Source organism: Saimiri boliviensis, chromosome 1 (assembly GCF_048565385.1).
Source record: "Saimiri boliviensis isolate mSaiBol1 chromosome 1, mSaiBol1.pri, whole genome shotgun sequence".
Taxonomy (NCBI): Eukaryota; Metazoa; Chordata; class Mammalia; order Primates; family Cebidae; genus Saimiri; species Saimiri boliviensis.
This window is the reverse complement of record NC_133449.1, coordinates 124120519-124142905: the sequence shown is the minus strand read 5'-3', so window position 1 is coordinate 124142905 and position 22387 is coordinate 124120519. Positions and strand designations below refer to the sequence as shown.

The 22387-nt window shown below is 46.9% G+C and overlaps 1 protein-coding gene across 1 annotated transcript in view; it reads right to left on the bottom strand.

Moving 5' to 3' along the window:
* Positions 1–22387, bottom strand: part of ABCC11 (ATP binding cassette subfamily C member 11) — a 70721-nt gene that overhangs the window by 11433 nt on the left and 36901 nt on the right. Inside the window, exons 14-23 of the mRNA XM_039475862.2 lie at positions 22088–22160; positions 17809–18012; positions 15395–15529; positions 15225–15321; positions 14066–14155; positions 11711–11814; positions 10337–10534; positions 5455–5681; positions 5207–5344; positions 2729–2915 (exon numbers count right to left, since the gene is read on the bottom strand). Of these exons, the coding sequence (XP_039331796.1) occupies positions 2729–2915; positions 5207–5344; positions 5455–5681; positions 10337–10534; positions 11711–11814; positions 14066–14155; positions 15225–15321; positions 15395–15529; positions 17809–18012; positions 22088–22160 (1453 nt within the window). The remainder of the gene's footprint in view (positions 1–2728; positions 2916–5206; positions 5345–5454; positions 5682–10336; positions 10535–11710; positions 11815–14065; positions 14156–15224; positions 15322–15394; positions 15530–17808; positions 18013–22087; positions 22161–22387) is intronic.

The window sequence follows — 22387 nt, the reverse complement described above, 5'->3', positions numbered from 1 at the left end:
CATGTCCCAAAGCGCAGCAGACACAGGCCTGCCCTTGAGGAGCTCCCAGATGGATGGGAAACCAGAGAAGGCAACAGAGAATCAGGTGCAAAGGGGCACACTCCACGACGGAGAAGCCCTGGAATGCCACTGGGATGCACGGGGGAGGGGGGCTGGATGAGGGAACAGGGAAGGATCCCAGGAAAAATCAGCACTGGAGTGACATTATTCAGGTGAAGAAAGATGTAGCAGGTTAAACATGGGTAGAGAAGTGTGTTCCAAATGGAACAGCCTATGTAAGTAAGCCCTGAAAGCAGCACATTAGCAGAATACGTCCAGGCACCCAGAAGCCATTTGGCTATGGCTGAAACCAAGGGTGTGGGAAGGAGGGGAAGCCCTCTGTACATCAGAGAAGGTGGGCACCATGACGGAATGGTGCTTAGTCTGGAAAGGAGGCCGGGGTGGGTTGGAAGACCACTTTTCCTCCCAGCCCCCAGTGTATCACACCCTGCAGGCTGCCCTGCCAGCATCATGGTCAGGTGTCTGGCGGCCTTATGCTTCAGGGAAGTTAAGTTGATCCAAACCAATCACAATAATGCTACTTCTCTTGCTAGAGATTGGTTTAGGTGTGGGCCCACGATGCCATTCTGGCTGTTGAAGGATGAGGAGGCATCAGATGGGTACATTCTTGAAAACTTCTCTTTGCTCTTAAAAAGGAACACATGGAAAAAATTATCTCCTCTCCAGCCTTCGACTGCTATTGTGTGAGGATGTGTCGCTTGGGGCTGTAGCAGCCAGTTTGTGACCATGAGTACAGACAGATTTCCAGACAAAGCCAGGCTGTGGATGCCAGCACAGAAAGATAGTATGATCCAGGATTCGTGCTAGGCCACTAAATAAGCCAACTGAACATATCCCTATCCCAGCCTTCTGGTTACATGAGAGAGTAAGTTTCCAGATAGTAAAGGTGATTTTGAGTTGGTTCGTTGGCTTGCAGCCAGATGCATCTCTGGCATTTACTGAGAAGCCTCTTAGGGCTGCAAAGCAATGTGATGCGTGATTCCTTCCTTCCAACGCTCAAATGTAATTTTCTCAAAAGTGCATGCAGAAGTCAGTGAGGTTCTGGCTTGCCTGAAGCAGAGAGAGCCCATCGAGGTCAGGACCCCACAGCCGAGGTGTGGTGGACAGGAGACAGAGCTTCCGAAGGCTTCTGAACAAGGCAGTGACATGATGAAAACTATCATTAAACATGACTCTGGTGAGAGTGTGGAAGGTGGCTTGGAAAGTGCTGAGGGACTGGGAACTGGGAAGTTATTACCAGGACGAAGATAAGATGCTCAAATAGGACAGCAGACCTTGAAAAGAAAGAATGACCCTCAAGGGCTGTTTTGAAGCAGTCAGTGCCCCAGGCAGAGTTTCCCATAGAGTCTCCTGTGGAGCAAGTGCCTGCTGTGAACGGTGAACGCTGGGAGAGACGAGCCTCTGCCTCGTGCCCTGCAAGGACTGTGCTTCGGGCAGCACCAGCACTGGGCAACCTCCACCTTGAGCGTTGCCCTCCTGGTCCGTGTCCTGCAGCAGCAGCAGGAGGGGTTTCTGGGCCTTAGTGATTCCGAATTCCCTAAGACACTGGGGTGGCGCCTCTCCCCTTAAGAGTGCAGGTTTGAGGGTCACACTGCACCGGTGCACGTGTGTGTGTGAGAGAGAATGTGAGTCTGTGCACACACCTGTCTCTTATTGGTTGTGGGAACATGAACGTGGCCAACTTACTTAAACTCTCTAAACCCTAAGTTTTCTATTTGTAAGACAGGAACAATAATAGCTAATAGTTATTGAGCGTTTATTCCAAACCAGGCACTATTCTAGGTTTTTACAAGCATTAAGTGTCACATTTACACATAAGCCTCACAAGTCTATAATTTTGAAGCTTTTATTATCTCCCTTTTACAGATGAGGAATCCCAGGCACAGAGAGGTTAACCAATTAACCCAAAGCCACACAGCTAATAATGGGCAAAGCCTGTTTGAACCTAGATATTCCAAACCCCTATTCTTAACCACTTTGCTCATCTCATACTGTGTGGTGACCACTGAATGCCTGGAAGAGAGCACAGCCAGTGCCTGGCACAGCACCAGCTCAGTGGAAGCTCCCAATCAGCCCAGCTATTATTGTACTCCCAGGCATCTGAGGGTGAGGACCGCATGGCTGTCTGAATGGCCCATGTGTCTGCAGAAGGCTCTGCCTATACAGGCATGCACGTGCATGTACAGGAGTGCATGTGTGTACAGGAGTGCATGTGTGTGCTGGACTGCACGTATGTGTAGAAGTGCATCCATGTGCTGGAGTGCATGTGTATGCTGGCCTTCTGAAATTGGCTACTTTGTTGTTTCCTCGTGGTCAGCTCTGAATTGGGAAGTCTGTATTCAAAGGTATTTAATAGAATCAAAAGACACTGGGAGTGAAGGGGAGCCCACAGGCGACAGAGTCCAGTGCTCATACCATGCAGATGGGGAAACTGAGGCCCAGAGAGAGGAAGGAGTTGTCCAAACAGATGCATGTTGGCGGAGCTGGAACAAGAACCCTGACCTCTTGGTTTCCTGGTTGCTCTCTTTGTACCTAACCATTGCTATCCTGATCGAGGCCAGAACGTAAGGTGTCATTGAATACCTGAGGACCCCCTGAGTCTGCCCAGAGGCCCCAGGTGAAGGAAGAGCAAAGCCCAGAGAGGCCCCACACAGAATCACCCCCTCACCTGCAGCACGAGGCTGATAGCCATGGCTCTAAAGGAGTAGGGGCTGGAGGAAATGCCAAAAGCCACAAACAGGGCGACAGCCAAGGTCACGAGGTTGACCATGATCTCCAGCCTCAATGACAGCCATCGCGTGGAAGACAGAAACAACAGCAGGTAGTTATTCTGCATATCGATCAGCCTCTTAAACCTGAGAAGGAAAGCACAGACTAAGAACCCCGTGTTCGTCAGACCCAGGGTCTCCCTAGGGTAGATGCCGGCCGCTTCCGGCAGCATCCAGTTCCCCACGCCCAGCAGCAGGCCCTGATTTTTCTCTGGGAAGCTCCTTCCTACCCCTTTCTCAACCATGAATTTGCGTGGAGTTGCCGACTCCTAATCCAGACTGAGGAGTAGGCTCTACTGGTAAAGCCCATTCTTAGCACATGCTCTTTGCCCAACCTTTGTGACTCATTCAGGGATGGGTGAGTTACCCTAAATTGACTAGCGAGAGTGAATAAATTCCAGGATGTGTGAGTGTGGGGAGTGGTCCCTTTCAGCAGGATGATGGCAGATCTGAAACTACCATTCTTCTACTAAGAGGGGAGCCTGGAGCTGCCAGAGGGTCTCTGAGAGCTTGAAGGTAAAATAACACCGTGGAAGCCAGGGCTGTGAAACCCAGACACTAGGGGAACATCAGATTAAGCCTCACTTGAAGCAAGTCCTCATCCCCCAGCCTTTTGTTATGAAAATTGTTTTAAGTACCAAGAGATTAAAAGGTTGATTTAATGCACATCTGTATACCTGCTAATGAAAATTTTTTAAAGTACCAAGAAATTAAAAAGTTAATTCCACAAACATCTGTATACCCTCTACCTAATTGTTACGATTTTGCCACATTTAAGTCATATTTTAAGCTAGTTTGAATTAGTTTCTCTGCCACTTCCAACCAATAGAGACCTACCAATTTCCAAATTTCACATACCACACCACAGTTTTCCGTATCAATCCCAACCTATAGTTATTTGATTAAAATTCTTATTTTACTTACTTTGAGAATGTATGTTAAAAGAAACTTTAATCACAACCTTAAATTACATAAATAATGGGTTTGATGTGTTAGTTGCATTTTTTTCTGAAGTACGTTCAAATAAACCTTTGATTATTGAAATTAAATATTCATTTACACGTCAATTAAAACCCTCTTAGCATCACTGTGGCCCTTCTGATTCACTCTGTCCATACCCTTTGAACCTTCACATAAGACACTCCAAATTCTGTCCACCTTACCTTTTTATACTGATTGAGTCACCCCCACCTTGAAGCCTTCCCAGATTTAACACAACAGACCCTAGTCACTCTGTGGCCCCTGTCTTCAAGCCACCTTGCTATCTTTCAAACCTACGCCCCCCCCCCATCTCATGGTCTTTGCATTTACTGTCCCCTCTGCTTGGAGAGCTACTACCCACATATTTCCACAGATCAACCCACACTTCCTTTAGATATATAGATATATGCCCAGGGTCCCTTTCTCTGAGACCTTCCCCAACAACAGCTCCAATCCTTCCAGTCTCTCTCTGTCCCCTTGTCTTGGTATATACCTTGAGGCAGGTTCTCAGTGCGGGCTGAATGAATGCACCGATCCAAGATCGCCTCAGTCCTAGAGTCTGCACAGACCTTGAGTGATCTGTAATGTCACTGAGGGAGTAGGTGCCACAGTTCATCCAATATTCCAGCTAACTGAGCACATACCATCTCCCAAATGTGTACCCAAGTCTTACACGGGCTTCAAGGCCAGATCAGATGTCACCTCCTCCCGAAACCCTTCTCTGATCCCCCCAGGCCATCTCCTTCCCCTCTGAACTCTCAGGCAGTTTATATGACCCTCTGTTATGCCACCCATCTTCTTCAATCACGTATAATTGCAAAAACATGTGCCTGTTTCTCCCTTTTCCACCAGACTCTCAACTTCTTGTAGGTGAAGACCGTATCTGATTAACCTGTAAAAACAGATAAATTCACACTACACTGTGAAACCTCAACAGCAACCCTAGGACTTGTTTACTTGTTTGTTTCAACAAACATTTAGGAGGCAAATCTATGGCATGAGTAGTGAAGGAAGTTCTATTATTTAGAAAGCTATTGTTCCTCATTATTTTGTTAGTTAGATATTTCTTTGGAAGTTAAAGAAATAGCATAATGCAAGATGTGTTTGCACGATAGTATACCTTATCATTGAAAGTATGTATACATATATGTACCTATGTAGACAATATATCCAAGGTACTTAAAGTTTACAAACATTTTTCCTATCATTTGCATTTTTCATTCTTATAAATGAAATAATGGCTCAGCAGGTTCTGGAGGCTCAGAGAAATAAGTACGTAGAACAATGTGTTCGCAGACGCTTTTGAAGACGATGACATTTTCAGATGTTCTATTCCCTCCCCACTCCCCACCACCTCTGTGGTTCCATCATTCACAAATGGCAGCAGAAGGACTCACTGGCTGATGAAGTCTTCAGTTTTTCCATAGACATGGATGGAGCTCAGGCCTTGCAGAGAAGTGAGGATGTGGGAGAATAAAGGGGATCGGCTGTAGTTCTCCAGTCTCTTGAACACACCAATGGACTTCTTGAACATCCTGCATGGACAGTGGAGGTAAGGGACCTGGGCTGTCCACCTCTCGGACCATCTAGTCTGGGTTGGTCCCAGCCTCACTCCCCAAGTCACAAGCAAAAAGAATCTACTCACACATAATAAATGAGGCAAATAATGATGATTATGGCTCCCATCAACAGGATATACGGAGACAACACACTGATAATCAACAGGAGGGAGGTCACTGTCAAGAACAGAAGCAGGAACTCCTCTGCCACAATGGGCAAGAGCTGGTCCAGCTCATCCAAGTCCCCCGCGAAGCAGTTCAAGAGCCGGCCTGTTGGGGTGGTGTCAAAGAAACTCATAGGGCAGCGGGAAACCTGCAGAGACAAAATCAACATGGACCAGGAGAGGAGCTGCAGGCCCTCCTCAAGACTGGATGAAGATGCCTGTTACCCTTGACTCTGAAGAGCTACAGGATGCAATCCCAGGGGTCTCCAGGGCAGGCAGTGTAGAGCAATGGTTTAAAAGCATGGATGGGCTCTGCAGTCCATCTGCTGGGCTCCACTACTACCTGACTCCTCCACCTACTGCTGTCTGACCTCGGGCAGGTACTGAGCTCCTCTGAGTCTCAAGGTCCTCATTAGTGAAATGGGGATGAAAGCGATGCCTCATAGAGTTGTGGTGATTGCACAATTCTACAAATATATTAAACACTGAAGTATATAATTGAAAAGCGTGAACGTATGGTATATGAATTATATCCTGTAAAGCTATTGGAGGGAGAGAGAGAGAATACACTGAATGTGCTCAGAGTGGTGCCTGCCCCTGAGGTAGGGACTTGAACACCAGACCAAATTGAGGACTAGTTAAAACAGGGATGGGGTGGAAGCCACTTTCCATATGATATGCCCACCAGTATTTCATGTCAGTTTATCATTGCCATGGCAACACCCAAGAGTTACCACCCCTTTCTGAGTCACCAATGATGACTTGGAAATTACCACCCTTTTCCTAGAAAGTTCTGTATAAACTGTCCCTTAATCTACATGTAATTAAAAGTGGGTATAAATAGACCAGGCACAGTGGCTTACGCCTGTAATCCCAGCACTTTGGGAGGCCGAGGCGGGCGGATCACAAGGTCAGGAGATGGAGACCACCTTGACTAACATGATGAAACTCCGTCTCTACCAAAAATACAAAAAAAAAAAAAAAATAGCTGGGGACTGTAATTAGCACGTGTCTATAATCCCAGCTACTTCAGAGGCTGAGGCAGGAGAATAGCTTGAACCCAGGAGGTGGAGGTTGTGATGAGCCAAGATTGTGCCACTGCACTCCAGCCTAGGTGACAGAGCGAGACTTTGCCAAAATAAAAAATAAAAAAAAAAAGAAGGTATAAATATGACTGCAAAGCTGCCCTGAGCTGCTGCTCTCGGCACACTGTCTACGGGTAGCCATGCTCTGCAGGGACAGTCACAGAGCTGCAACACTGCCAGAATGACAACACTGACACTTCGGTAAAGCTGTTTTCTTCTACCCTACCACTGGCTTGCCCTTGAATTCTTCCCTGGGCAAAGCCAAGAACTCTCATGGACTAAGCCCCAGTGTAGGGTTCAGCTGCCCTGCTTCACCCCCAGTATGCATTCTACCAATGCCAGCTATTATTATTTTCTACAGAGGGGACTGTTTTTCTCAGCACTGCCAGAGATTTGGAGCAGCAATCCCACTGCAATTGCACACGATCTGGACCCTTGGGTCAAACTTAGCTATAACTGCCCCCTTCTTGAAGGTGGTGCCTCCAAGTTGATCTCTAACAGCCAGTGGGTATGAGGCCCTTCGGAGATCCAAAAACATTTCAAACTGCAAGGGCTCTAACAAAAAAGCATTTAGTTTGGTGTCCTTGTTTTGCAGATGAGAAAACTGAAGTTCATAGAATAGGAAGTGGCCTTGTGACTTACTCAAGGTACCCAAGTGGTTAACATCAAAACCATGATCCAATCAGGCCTTCTGAGGCTTCCCCAAGCCTGCACAGTGACTATTCACAGAAGGCAAAAAAAGGTTCATAGCACTGACCGAACGGCCACCTACATTTCCCATGTACTCCTCAAGCTATAATGCAAGAAGTAGAAATGAATAGAAGCCAATGGTATCTATTAAAGCCAAATTCACGGAAAGAGGAGGGAAATGCATTTTGACTACTACTAAATGTAATTATTCGAGCGATGAAGTGTTCCCTGTAGCTGCTCTCACCGCAAATGCCTGGATACTGCTGAGCAAGTGTAGTTCACATATACGTTTGCTTTTTAGCAGGTGGGGTAGTGAGGGTTGGAGGGGTAGATTTAGAGCCTCCTTGCTTTTTCTGCCTCTAAAATGCCTTTAATTTTATATCGAGAATGTTTTGTTAAATACTTGAGCTAAAGTAGTCAAAATTGTCACGATCACTCAGAGGAATCACAGGGCAAAAGGGTCACCCCTCAAGGCCTCTGAGCACGCCTTGCGGGTGCAGGGCACAGGGGACGTGGAGGAGACACAGGAGCAGACCTCAGCTCCACTGTGGGTGAGGAAGCTGCCTTTGGAGAAGCCCGGCATCACTCTGGATGAGGGACCAATGGTGGTAACAAAGGGAAAAGGGTTTGATTGTCTTCTAAGTATCAAAATGATCTGGGTCGGTTCTTCTTTGTCTGTTTTGCTTCGTTGTTTTTTGTTGTGCTTGGAGTTGAGCAAATTTTTTTCAGATTTGTCCTTTACTTGTGATTCTTTAAAACTACAAAGATAGATTTAAAGTTTAAAAAGCCACGAAAGGACTGGAAAAAGGAAAATATTTTAAACACAAAACACGTTCTCATGGGAAGAGACTTAAACATTTCTCAAAATTGCAATACAAAACATCATTTGGAGGCATGGGCACTGGATATTTCTAGAATCTTGGAGTGTGCTGTCAGAAGAAACTCAGAGACCACCTGGAGGGCTGAGGACCACCCACAGAGGCCAGGTGGGAAAGCAACAGGGCTCAGGTAGAATTTCCCCCTCCTGCTTTCTGGTTCTGGCAAGCTTTATCTGAGAGGTGGGCAAAAGCTTTGTCTCACCCTCCCAAAGTTAAAACACTTGATGGCAACACAATTTGCATTCGGTCTGCAAGGAACCATGGGTGACTCCTCACCTCCCGAGCCTCCAAGTCAGAACCCCAACTGCCACCTCTGAGATCCAGCCTTCCAGAACTCCATTCGTCTCCCAGAAGTGCTCTGCTTTTGTTCACCTTCAGCCTCCTGGTCTTGAGCTGGCTAAATCTGATTCCTCCTTCCAGAAGCGAAGCCCCCAAGAAGTCTTTCTGAACTCTCCCCACTTCCTTCCATTGCCTTCAAACTAAGACAAAGTGCCTCTTACGTTCTCATGGCCCTGTGTCTCCCATCCCGTGATAAATTTTATATATCTATGACAATGGCCTGTTTTCTTGTTTGTCTTCCCCATTAGACTATACACCCCTGATTGCCCAAACTCTACCTGCACTGTGAATTCCATAAGGTAAGCCCATGCCTACTGCAGAACCTGGCATGTAGTAACACTTAATAAGTGAGAGAGAAAAATTACATTTCCACGAAGCAATGTGATACCATAGACAGTTTGGTTTTTTTTTTTTTTTTTTTTAATGAGATAGTGTCTCACTGTCTCCCAGGTTGGAGTGCAGTGGTACGATCTTGACTCACTGCAACCTCTGCCTCCATGGCTCAAGCAATCCTCCCAACTCAGTCCCCCAAGTAGCTGGGACTACAGGCACAAGCCATCATGTCTGGCTAATTTTTGTTTTCTTTAGTTGAAAAGAGATTTTGCCACGTTGCCGAGGCTGGTCTTGAACTCCTTAGCTCAAGCGATCTACTCACCTCGGGTTTCCCAAAATGCTGGGATTCCGGGCATGAGCCACCCGACCCAGGTGACAGTTCAGTATTCAAACCAAACACATATTTCAACTTTAACACATGTGAGATTTCAGTTTCCTCATATGTAAAATGAGGGTAATATCCACTTCAAAGAGAACTTGGGACAATCCCAAGCAACTCTATATGAGACCGTGCTCAGCCAGTGGAGGCCAGCGTTGGTGTGTTCCTGACCTGCCATCAAGGGACACTAAGCTCTGTAGAACCACACTTCCAGCCGCGGAAAAACTCCGCCGCACCTGCCTCACAACTGGGTTCACAACTGTAATCCCAGCACTTTAGGAAGCTGAGACTGGAGGATGGTTTGAGCCCAGGAGTTCAAGACCAGCCTGGGCAACATGGCAAGACCCATCTTTACAAAAAATACAAAAATTAACCAGGCACAGTGGTGTGCGCCTGTGGTCCTAGTTACTTGGGAGGCTAAGGTGGGAGAACTGCTTCAGCCCGGGAGGTCAAGGCTGCAGTAAGCTGTCATCACACCACTGCACTCCAGCCTGGGTGATAGGCAGATATATGAGAACTCTCTGTACTTTCTTTCATCTCAATTTTTCTGTAAACCAAAACTGCTCAAAAAATAAAGCTGGCTGGGCACAGTAGCTCACACCTGTAATCCCAGCTACTTAGGAGGCCAAGATAGGAGGACTGCTTTAGTCCAGGAGTTTGAGACCAGCCTGGGCAACATAGCAAGACCCCCATCTTTACAGATAAATAAATAATTAAACTGAAGTCTACTAATTAAAAAAAAAATCAACTGGCTGCAGTGGCTCATGCCTGTAATCCCAGCACTTTGGGGGGCCAAGGTGGATGGGTCACTTGAACCCAGGAGTCTGAGACCAGCTTGGGCAACATGGTGAAATCCAGTCTCTACAAAAAATACAAAAATTAGGCCTAGTGGCATGTGCCTGTACTCCCAGCTACTTGGGAGGCTGAGGGAGGAGGATTGCTTAAGCCTGGGAAGCAAAGGTCTCTGTGAGTGGAAATTGTGCCACCACACTCCAGCCTGGGCTACAGAGCTCTAAAAAACAAAAAATAAAAAATTGAAAAAATGAAGCTGCGAAAGTTTGAAGCTCTGCCTTTGGCCTCGCCCAGCTCCAGGCCCATACCTTGTTGAAGAGCTTGCTGTGCAGGGTGCTGGATGCCTTCCTTGTGACCTTGGTGAAAATCCTTGAGGAGCAGATCCCCATGCAGATGAGAAGCAGGGCGTTGAGCCCGTATATCAGCTGGTAGAAGGACAGCTGAGGATTGTCCAACAGGTCGCCTGGGTCCCCAGAGGTTCCGTTGCTCTCTCGGCTGCTATTGGTCTTCAAGAAAGAACAGGGGGTCACAGTGCAGGTCTCCAGGGGGATATTCAGTGGCAGGAAAAGCCTTCTCCCTGGGGCCATGTGAGACCCTGTGGCTGGTAGAAGGTGAAGCTATTTGCCCAAACCTCCCTTCTCAGCACCTTGGCCACTCTCCCTTGGCCTCTGTTCCCATAGCCCTGCCCTGCATTAGGCCCTCTGGGTCTGCCCCGTGGACCCTGCAGCAGCCAGGCCCTTCCACCCGCTCTGCTGTGATGCCGCGGGAAGCTTGGGAACTGGGTTTCCCAGAACCCCTGCCAGCATGGTTTCAGGTTCGATTCTGCCAAGGAGAGACACCCACAGGGAAACAGAAAGGCAGAAAAGGAGAAGCCAACATGCTCAGTGGCAACTTTGGGCAGGAGAGTGGGGTGTGGAGTTTTTCCGGAGGCTGGAAAGTGTCCTGAGAATTACCCACTTCAGTTCAGCCGAGATCACTGACAGCCACTTCCCCTCCAATGGTTGTGTGAGCCTCTGAATCCCTAGATTAAATCCTTGGAAGCTCTAAATACTTTGAGTGACTTCTGCTTTCCTGACCCAGATCTCCTGGTACACAACCCAGACGTTAACCACGTGGAGCTTTGTGGGAAAAGCACGGCTTTGATTCAGAGCACCAAGTTCAAATCCTGGCCCCGTCCTGTCCTAGGGCAGGTTCTTCATCCTCTCTAGACACAGGATCCTCTTGGGAAAATGGAGACAGTGGTACCTGCCTCTGAATGTGGGTGGGCAGATTAGCGAAATAACCTGACAGAGTGTGGCCCGTGGTGGCTCCCAGCTCAGAAGACCAGAAGTATATTTTAAATAAACCATAGCGTGGAGGCCAGCCTGGAGCTAAAGGAGACAGTTACTGCAGTGGAATGGAAAGATTCTTGGGGCACTGTCTGGGGCTATAAATCTCTTGGTTTTCTAGTAAGACTGCACAGGTGACCACCCATTCTACAAAGCCAGGAGGCCTGTGCCAGGGGAACCCTGGAGTCCTGGCTCTCCACGGTTCTCTCTGGAACACCATTTGTTGACTCAGTTCTTGGCTTACAGTGTGGGTCCCAAGCCATGCTCTGGCTCTCGTAGTACCCAGGGAGCAAGAAGTCACCCAACGTCACTCAAGCCCACAGAAACACAGCCCACCCACCTCATGGCACTCACCCCTGAGCCCTGCTCCAGCCAATAGCTCAGCCACCAGAAGCCGAAGTTAATGAAGAAGATCATCACCACCATGAAGAAGAAAACTATGAAAGAGATCATGTAACCTGGAAGGGAGACAGTGGTGATGTACAGTTGCCACAAACAGGTGCAAGGCAACTGCTGACTCAGCTGCTTGACCATCCCTGAGTGTTTGGAAACCCCGGGGCCCCATTCACCATGGACACCTTGGAGGAATGGGAAGAGCTGGGTTCCAAAATCAGAGAATCTTGGGTTCAATTCCTGGTTCCACCACTTCCAAACTGTGTGACCTTGGACAAGGCACCAAATGTCAGCAACGTGCCACTTCTTTATGAAATAGTGATAACCTTACCAGCTTCAGAGCCACACCGAAGATTATATAATGTAACGTGTGTCAAGCACTCAGACCACGCCTGGCAAGGGCAGTAATCTAGAGAAGTTAGTTCACCTTATGCAGGTCCTGCAGGTTCAGTTTTATAAATAATAACAACAGCTACCTTTTATATGCTATGTACTATGTGCTATTATGTTCTATATGCCAGGAATAGTATTAAATATATGCATTATTTCTGAATTAGTAGTTCCTGTCCCAATTTTCACTAGTGCTAGTGTTTGAATGTACGTATCCCTCCAAAATTCATATGTTGAAACCAAATTTCTAAGGCGATGGTTTTAGAAAGTGAGGCCTCTGGGAGGTGATGGCCATGAGGATGAGCCCTCAAGAGTGGGATTAATGCCTTTAAAGGGGCTTCAGAGAGGTGCCTCCCTGGTTTTTGGTCCCATCCACCATGTGGGGATCCAATAGTTATCCCCTCTAGGGATGGAGGACACAGTGTTCAAGGTGCCATCTTGGAAGTAGATACCGAGCCCTTACCAGACACTGAATTTACAGGCACCTTGATCTTGGACTTTGTGGCCTCTGGAACAGTGAGAAATAAATTTCTGTTCTTTATAAACTACCCAGTCTAATATATTTTGTTACAGCAGCATAAATAGGCTAATACAATGAGGAAAATGAATCCGAGAGGGGAACTAAGTTGCCCAAAGCCGCAGGGTTGGTGAGTGACAGAGCTGGGCTTCGCAGCAGTCAAGGTGGGAGAAGGTGGGGGGCACTCCGTCTCGCAGCACGGCCTCCTGCTTTGGCACTCCTCTCACCTATTCATGCTCACATGTCCTGTGCCCACAGTCTTTTCCCAAATTCTACCCTGCCTTCAAGGGCTATCCCTTCTTTGATGAGATTTGAGATTCCCTGGCCACAGAGATCTCTCTCACCATCTGATGGAAGTAATGTCTTAATTCTCCAGCTAGATTCCAGGGTTGGTTCTTAGATGACTTTATACCCTCTCCCCTCCAGAGCTTGGCACAGTGCCTGGAACATAGTAGGCACTTTGTAAAAACACACACCCATTTATGCTAGATCCATTCATGCATTTCACAAGCACTTGCTGTTCCCTGCTCTGGGCAGGCCCTGGGTTATTCCTTACGGGATACCCATGGTGGACGGGATGGGGATGGTGTCCTGTGTACGCAGCCTACCTCTTCCTCCCCCCCTGCATGCAGACAGGAGACACATCTTACACAAGGGTCAGCTTCCAATGTCAACAACTGAGTAACGAGTCAAAATTACTCTCAAAATCTCTTACATTACTTGATAAGTACAGCACCATATACTGACTTTCATGTTTATAACACTGCACAGTAAATTTACATGGTGGTATACACCACTTACTAAGGCAGTAGCTTTGAACTTATAATTGCCTTCTGCCTGCCTTAAGAAATAAAAATTAAGAAATTTTAAGTCACACAAAAATAATGGTCCCATCACTGTGACCTTATGCAATGTGGCTGCTATTTTCTATCCAATTCTATTTCATGTCTTTCAGTGCTGCTCATGATAAACTCAGCTGATTGCAAAACCCATTAGGGAAGCAGAGCCCAGAGTTTGAAAAACACTGAAATAATGAGGCAGCGTGTGGTGGCTCATGCCTGTAATACCAGCATGAAGCCGAGATGGGAGGTCTGCTTGAGGATACAAGTTCAAGACTAGCCTGGTCAACATAGCAAGACCCCATCTCTATTCTATTCTTTTTTAAAAAATAAAAAATATATATAAAACACAGAAATAATGCATATACATGAAAATATAACTTCCAACCTTAACTTTGGTGGTAGAGTTGCTATAACTGAGTAGAGTTTGGTTTATGCAAGTTAGGCCAATAAATGCCATGGCTCCTCTGGACGTGTCTACTTCACATGACCTCACATGATCCAATCTGACCCAGTTCAGAGGTTAGGGCTACTCCAAGAGAGAGCCCTGGGCTGGCATAGGGACCATACCTCCAGCTGCCTGGATGTAATGGTGGTAGACCCTCCAACTCAAGGAGCCTTCTTTCTTCTCCTCCTTCTTTGTGAGCTGATGCTCCAGCACTGGGTCGGGTAGAAGAGAAAATTACACCTGCCAATCACATGATCTCCTTCCTTCTGTCCCAGGCTTCGATCCTGTGCCAGCTTCTTTACCTTCCAGCTTCAGGACCCCACCTATATCTAAGGTTTTTCATGGAAGACTCTGCTGAAAGAGACCTTTAACCTGGGCTCCAGAGCCTGGAAAGGGATCCATCCATTCCTGGCCATTCAATAAATTCTGGAAGGACTGTGGGATCTCACATTTGTGATGGGCTGAGAAAAATGCAGGAAAGAATGAAGAAAACCACCTGGGACTAGAAAACCTGAGTCCCAGAACTGTCACCATGACACGGGGGAACCTCAGGCAAATCACTTAGCCTCTCTGCTTCCTCATCTAAAAAGATGGAAAGCTGAGAGGGTTGCTAAGATGCCCTGCAGCCATACACTTCTGAGACAATGCCTCAGAAAACAGCCCTCACACCAGCCCGGGTAGACTCTTGGCCTTGAGCTTGGCCTGAAAACCAGTACCTGTAGATGCCCATGGACGTTTCTGATGATAATCACAGCAACAGCCAGCACGACAGTGACTGTCTGCTGTTGCTGCCTAGTATTCTCCCTTCGATTTCCAACACCCCAGTATTTGGAAGAGTGCTCTTTTTCTGGAATTTTAATCCTAAGGGAAATTACACCAGGATGGAAATTTTAGGAGCAGGTTTTCTTCATGAGCCAGGAGTGATGGCTCATGCCTATAATCCCAGCACTTTGGGAGGCCAAGGCAGGTGGATTGCTTGAGGTCATGAATTCGAAAGCAGCCTGGCCAACATGGTGAAACCCTGCCTCCACTAAAAACACAAAAATTGGCCAGGCATGGTGGCATGTGCCTATAATCCCAGCTACTCGAGAGGCTGCGCCCAGCAGTCTACACCGCATGGCCCTCAACTGCTTGGATCCAGAACCTGTGTATGTGAATGCTTAGGGCCTCAGACACTGAAGGACATGGCCCAGTCTGGGGTTGAAGAAGAAACACTGGGACCTCGGGAGGACCCAGGCAGGCATGCAGACATTCTTGCCCTGTCTCCCACCGCACCATTACCAGCATTTCCATTGAGAGACTCTTCCTGGGAGGTGGCCAGAGCCTGACTTTCCACCTGTGGCTTCTCTGCTATCTTTGCTGTGTCCTGCAACATGTTCTGGGGAGAGAGCACAGGCCCTGAGTGCGGGCGCATCCACCGTGGGGAGTGATGGTGTCGGGGCGGGACTCACCCATGTGGTTTCCTTGTGCAGCTTCTGGATAAGTTGGGTGTATTGCCCCTTTTTCTGTATTAATTCACTGTGAGTTCCATTTTCACAGATTTTCCCATTTTCCAACAAAATGATCTGGTCACAAAATTCTAAGTACTGGACAGTCAGAAGAAAGAAAGTGTTCAGTAAGCACATGGAAAGATGTTTAATTTTATTATTCACCAGGAAAATGTAAATTTAAATCACAATAAAGTATTATTTTATACCAACAGATTAGCAGACATTTAAAAGTGGTACCAGTCCAAGTGTTCGTGATGCTCCAAGGTAAAAGGAGCTTTCATTAACTATCAGGAGGATTGTAGACTGGTACAACTACTTTGGAGGAAAATTTGACTGATCCAGTGACACGGAAGATTTTTGAAGAATTATGAACCAACTATTTGACTCCTAAAACCCTACCTGAAAAAACTCTCAAACCTGTGTACAAAGATGCATGTACAAAGATGTACACTGAAGCCTTTTCTTGTAAAAGTGAAAAATAAGAAACAACTGTTCATCCCAGAGAAAAAAATTCTGGTATACTCAGATATTGGAATGCTATACCAGTGAGAATTAAATAAAGTTACAAGGCTGGATGTAGTGGCTCATGCCTGTAATTCTGGCACTTTAGGAGGCAGAGGCAGGGGAATTACCTGAGGTCAGGAGTTCGAGATCATCCTGGCCAACATGGTGAAACTCTGTCTCTACTATAAGTACAAAAATCAGCCAGGCGTGTTGGCACACACCTGTTGTCCCAGCTGCTTAGGAGGCTGAGGCATGAGAATTGCTTGAACCTGGGAAGTGGGGGATGCTGTGAGCCAAGATCGCACCACTGCACTCCAGGCTGGGCAACAGAGTATGACTCTATCTCAAAACAAACAAACAAACAAACAAATAAAGTTACAAGCATCAACATGGAAGATCTCAAAAAAACATAATGTTGAGGGGAAAAAAGGAAATTACCAAAGGGCACAAAAAGTAAAAAATACATAAAGTTTAAAAATATGCAAAAGGAATTTCTTCATGTCTAGAGATTCATGTATATGTTGTAAAGGCATGAAGACATGCATGGAAACAATAAACAGCAAAGTCAGAGAGCACAAAGAAGGAACTGGAACAGGATTTGAGAGTGGAGTCAATGTTTCATTGTTTAATCTGGGCAGTAGATATGTGGGTTTTTATTAATTATTTTCTAAACTGTGTTTAGGTCTTAAATATTTTATACCAAAAAAAAAAAAAGCACAAAAAGCAGTAAAGCAAAAATAAGGAGCAAGAGAAAAACAAACAAAAGAAGAAGCGGGAGAGAAAATAAGAAGGCACTGTGGCCAATGCCATGTATGAAAATATGCAAGGGAAAATGACCTGAAGCAGCGCCAGAAGCACGCATCGCACTGCGGTTATGGTCAGTAAGAAAACACACTGAGGTGGCCCTCAATTTATGAATAGGAGATGGGGAATTATTTTCTGAGAGATGTTTTCTTTTTCTTTTCTTTTTTATTTATTGATTGAGTTTTTTCAAGGCAGCATCTTGTTCTGTTGCCCCAGCTGGAGTGCAGTGGCGCTATCACAGCTCACTGCAGCCTTGAACTCCTGGGAGCCATCTTCCTGCCTTGGCCTCCCTGGTAGCTGGGACCATAGGTGCACCACAACACCCAACTAATTTTTTAAATTTCTATAAAGACGGCCAGGCACAGTGGCTCCCAGCACTTTGGGAGGCCAAGGTGGGCGGATCATGAGGTGAAGAAATCGAGACCATTCTGGCCAACACGGTGAAACCGTGTCTCTGCTAAAAATACAAAAATTAGCTGGGCGTGGTGGCATGTGCCTGTGATCCCAGCTACTTGGGAGGCTGAAGTGAAAGAATTGCTTGAACACAGGAGACAGAGGTTGCAGTGAGTCAAGATTGCGCCACTGTACTCCAGCTTGGCGAGACAGAGCAAGACTGTCTCAAAAAAAAACAAAAAACAAAACAAAACAAAACTCTGTAGAGATGGGAGGTCTCTCTACATTCCCAGGCTGGTCTTGAACTCCTGGCCTCAAGCAGTCCTCCTGCCTTGGCATAGCAAAGCGCTGGGATTACAGGTGTGAGCTACCATACCTGTCCTGTTTTCATTTTTGTAAGTCGAAAATCAGGGGTCTACCCATACAATTTTAAAGATTCAGGAAACTAAAATTTGTTCTCAATTTTTACCAGCCACAAAAATCTTCTACCAGTTGTTTCCTCTGTGTGGAAAGCAGAGGATATCCAAGTTCTTTACAACCCTCCCAAATACAGAAGAGTCTAGCCTGAGATAAGGACAGCTGCTGGGAGGCTGTTACTCCATCACTATCTGACATGGCAGAGGCTTGAGGATCGACATTATCCGTCAATCACAGAGTCCTGGAGGGGTGCTCACCTGTAGCTGGTGGGTCACCAGGACGATCGTCTTCCCCTTGAGTGTCTTCTTAATGCACTCCTTAAAGATGTGCTTCCCCACGTGGGCATCCACCGCCGACAGGGGGTCATCCAGCAGGTAGAGCTGACGGTCGGAGTAGACAGCGCGGGCCAGGCTGATCCTCTGTTTCTGCCCCCCAGAGAGGTTGAGGCCCCGCTCCCCAATCTGCAGACAGGCAGGGAAAGGCACCATGTCCAGAGAGTGAGCACAGCCAGCTGCACTCAAATGGATGGGCAGATGTAGCAGACAGAACCCCCTCAATAGACCAAGGTAGGCACACACTCCAGGGTATCTGACAATTTGGTATCTTGGCACTTCAAAATACATATATATCTCATGTGTTCTCACTCATAGGTGGGAGCTTAAAAGTTGATCTCATGGAGGTAGAGAGTAGAATGATGGACACCAGAGACTAGAAAAGATTTTTTGGGGTGGGGAAGGGAGGTGGGAATGAAGAGAGGTTGGCTGATAGATACAAACATCAAGTTAGATAGAAGGAATAAGTTCTGTTCGATAGCAGAGTAGGGTAACTATAGCTAACAACAATGTATTCTATATTTCAGCATAGCTACTAGATAGGAGCTGAAAAGTTCTCAGCAGAACAGAAGTGTAAATACTGAAGGTCTGGGCACCCTAAATCCCCTGACCCTAAATCCCCTGACTTATTCTGTGGATTTAACAAAATAGCACCAAACAACATGTACAAACATTATGCATTAATAAAAATATTTTTCAAAATGTGGTTGGGGGGATGAATAAACTGTTTCTCAATTAGTTAAAAATCTTGTAACTCTCCAGGTATCCCCTGAATCTAAATGAAAAGATACATAACTATTAAAACATTGTTAACTCTTACTTGGATACAAATTTTCTAAACCTATGAACTTCTAGGAGGCAAACATGAAACTATGAAAAATTTAGATAATAGACCGGGCGCGGTGGCTCAAGCCTGTAATCTCAGCACTTTGGGAGGCCGAGGCGGTTGGATCACGAGGTCAAGAGATGGAGACCATCCTGGTCAACAAGGTGAAATCCCATCTCTACTAAAAAAAAATACAAAAAATTAGCTGGGCATGGTGGCACATGCCTGTAATCCCAGATACTCAGGAAGCTGAGGCAGGAGAATTGCCTGAACCCAGGAGGTGGAGGTTGCGGTGAGCCAAGATCGCGCCATTGCACTCCAGCCTGGGTAACAAGAGCAAAACTCCATCTCAAAAAAAAAAAAAAAAAAAAAAAAAAATTAGATAATAAAATAAATCACTCATTCCCAAGAAAAATCACTGTCTGACATATTTTTCAGGTTTGTTTTTGAGGCAAAATCTCCTCGGTTGCCCAGGCTGGAGTGCAGTGATGCAAGCAATCATGGCCTCAATCGATCCTCCCATCTCAGCCTCCTGAGTACCTGGGATGACAGGTGTGTGCCACCACACTCGGCTAATGCTTTTAAACTTTTTTTATACAGATAGGTCTCACTAAATTGCCTAGGCTGGCCTCAAACTCCTGGGCTCAAGCAATCCTCCCACTTTGGCCTCCTAAAGTGCTGGAGTTACAAGTGTGAGCCACTGCACCTGGCCTTATTCAGGTTTTAAATCTCCATTGACAGCACCTGTCAACTTGTGGGACCGGTGGTCTGGGTTAGGGATGTTATCCAAGACTATTTGCACTGTAGGCACCCACTCAGCAGACCAGAGCTGCAATGGCTGCAAGAAGCTTCACTGCTGCTGGAAGAACCAACTCACACAGCACATGCTGTGTTAGGAGTTGAGGGTGGAAACCTGAGTTACTGAGCATGTTTTGCAGATTAGCGCTCCAGGCAGCCATCAGCTGGCCCATCCCTCCTTTTAGCTCTGAGGAAGTGGGAGCTAGAGTCTAAGTACCTAGTTCCTGTTCTACCCTGATGGCTACAAGTCTCTGTAGAGAAGAATCAGAGTTGACTGTGCTCAGTGGCTCACGCCTATAATCATAGCACTTTGGGAGGCCGAGGCGGGCAGATCATGAGGTCAAGAGATCAAGACCATCCTGGCCAACATGGTAAAACCCGGTCTCTACTAAAAACACAAAAACATTAGCTGGCCATGGTGGCGTGTGCCCATAATCCCAGCTACTTGGGAGGCTGAGGCAGGAGAATCACTTGAACCTGGGAGGTAGAGGTTGCAGTGAGCCAAGATCACACCACAGCACTCCAGCCTGGTAACAGAGAGAGAGACAGTCTAAAAAAAATAAAAATAAAAAATCAGAGTTGAAAAGGTGGCAGAGGAACCTCCTGTCACTGCCGTGCTCCAGGTCACCACTGTGTGACCTTGGACAAGCTGCCTGACCTGGCCAAAGCCCAGTTTCCCATTCATTCATTTACTTATTCACCAAACACTTATTTCAATGCCCACCATGCTCTTACAGTAATTTACACTTATTCTATGCCAGACACTTCTCAAAGCATTTTGTATTAACTCATTTAAACCTCAAAGCAACCCGATCAGGTCAGCACTCTTATTTAGGCCATTTTACAGATGAGACCTTGTTCTTCCTGTGAAGAAACAACCTTGAATAAGATAATTGAACTCTCTGTCCTCAAGGATTTATAGTCCCAGCTTTAAAAGAAGAATAGGGTAATCCTAGCAATTTGGGAGGCTGAGGTGGGTGGATCACATGAAGCCAGGAGTTTGAGATCAGCTTGGCTAACATGGCGAAACCCTGTCTCCACTAAAACTACAAAAACTAGCCGGGCCTGCAGGTGCATGCCTGTAATCCCAGCTATGTGGGAGGCTGAGGTAGGGGAATCTCTTGAATCTGGGAGGTGGAGCTTGCAGTGAGTGGAGATCATGCCACTGCACTCCAGTCTGGGTGACAGAGAGAGAGCAAGACTCCCTCTAGAAGAGAAGAAAGAAGAAAGAAGGAAGGAAGAAGGAAGAAGAAGAAAGAGGAGAAGGAGGGGAAGAAGTAGTAGCGGAGGAGGTGGAAGAAGAAGAAAGAGAAGGAGAAGGAAGAGGAGGAGGAGGAGGAGAAGGATGAGGAGGAGGAGGAGGAGGAGGAGGAAGAGGAGGAGGAGAAGGAGAAGGGGGAGGAGAAGGAGGAGAAGGAGGAAGAGAAGGAAGAGAAGGAGGAGGAGAAGGAGGAGGAGGAGAAGGAGGAGAAGGAGGAGGAGGAGAAGGAGGAGAAGGAGGAGAAGGAGGAGGAGGAGGAGAAGGAGAAGGAGAAGGAGGAGGAGAAGGAGGAGGAGGAGAAGGAGGAGGAGGAGAAGGAGGAGGAGGAGAAGGAGGAGGAGGAGAAGGAGGAGGAGAAGGAGGAGGAGGAGAAGGAGAAGGAGGAGGAGGAGGAGAAGGAGGAGAAGGAGGAGAAGGAGGAGGAGGAGAAGGAGGAGAAGGAGGAGAAGGAGGAGGAGGAGAAGGAGGAGAAGGAGGAGGAGGAGGAGAAGGAGAAGGAGAAGGAGAAGGAGGAGGAGAAGGAGGAGGAGGAGAAGGAGGAGGAGGAGAAGGAGGAGAAGGAGAAGGAGGAGAAGGAGGAGGAAGAGAAGGAGGAGGAGGAGAAGGAGGAGGAGGAGAAGGAGGAGGAGAAGGAGGAGGAGGAGAAGGAGGAGGAGGGGGGCAGGGAGAAGGGAGGCAAAGGGGAAGGGGGGGGAGGGGAAGAGGGAGAAGAATAATGAGAATATTTAAAAGACTGCCCTCCTGAGGTTATTGAAGTTATTGTGAGACTCACCTAAGATACTACATTCAATTCGCTAGAATAACATCTTGCATGTAGTAACTGTACAACAGACTGAGCTATTATTAGATCGTTAAAATCACGAAGACAATGCCACTTTTATCTTGGGTGAGGGGTTGTATGTGAATTAAGGTGGCTGCAGATGTGAAAGATTGTGAATTATCAGGAAAATGTTACAGTCAGAAATCAAATTGACCCTTCGGGTCATGGTGGATGTTGCACTGGCCAGAGTGGGGCAGGGGTGACAGGGGATTTCTCATCTTCACAGGGTCTCCGCTCTTGCTTCAGAAGGAGCTTGAGGTCACCTCTACACCTTTTTGGGGTAAGGTACCCTCTTTCCTTTCCAGCTCCCTCTATAAGGTGAGCCCCAACCTCCCTCAGTGAGGGAGGCTTGGTTCTTGGCTTTGAAGCAGAAGCTGCAGGAAAAGCTCCAGCTGCTCTGGGAGGAAGAGCTGGGATCCCTCCCCTCCCTGCCTGGGGTGGCAGCAGGAACACAAGATCACCAACATTATCCAGCGCAGACATGCTCGCTCCCACTCACCTCCGTCATGTCTCCAAACGGCAGAAGTTCCAGGTCCTGATTCAGCGAGCAGCAGTGGAGCACCTGGAGGTATCTGCAAAGGACGGGGAGCTGTAAGACATAGGGGACCAGCCCTCCTGCCCATCACCCTTCCCAGTGTCGAAAGGAACAGTCTTAATTTTAAAGCTAAGAAATTTAGATTTCATCTTGTGTTAAATGGTATACCACTGGAGGCTTTTTTCATTTCCTTCCCTCTTTTCATTTCTTTTAAATTAATACATGCTCTTAGTAAGTATTTGACCAGAACAAAAAGATGCAATG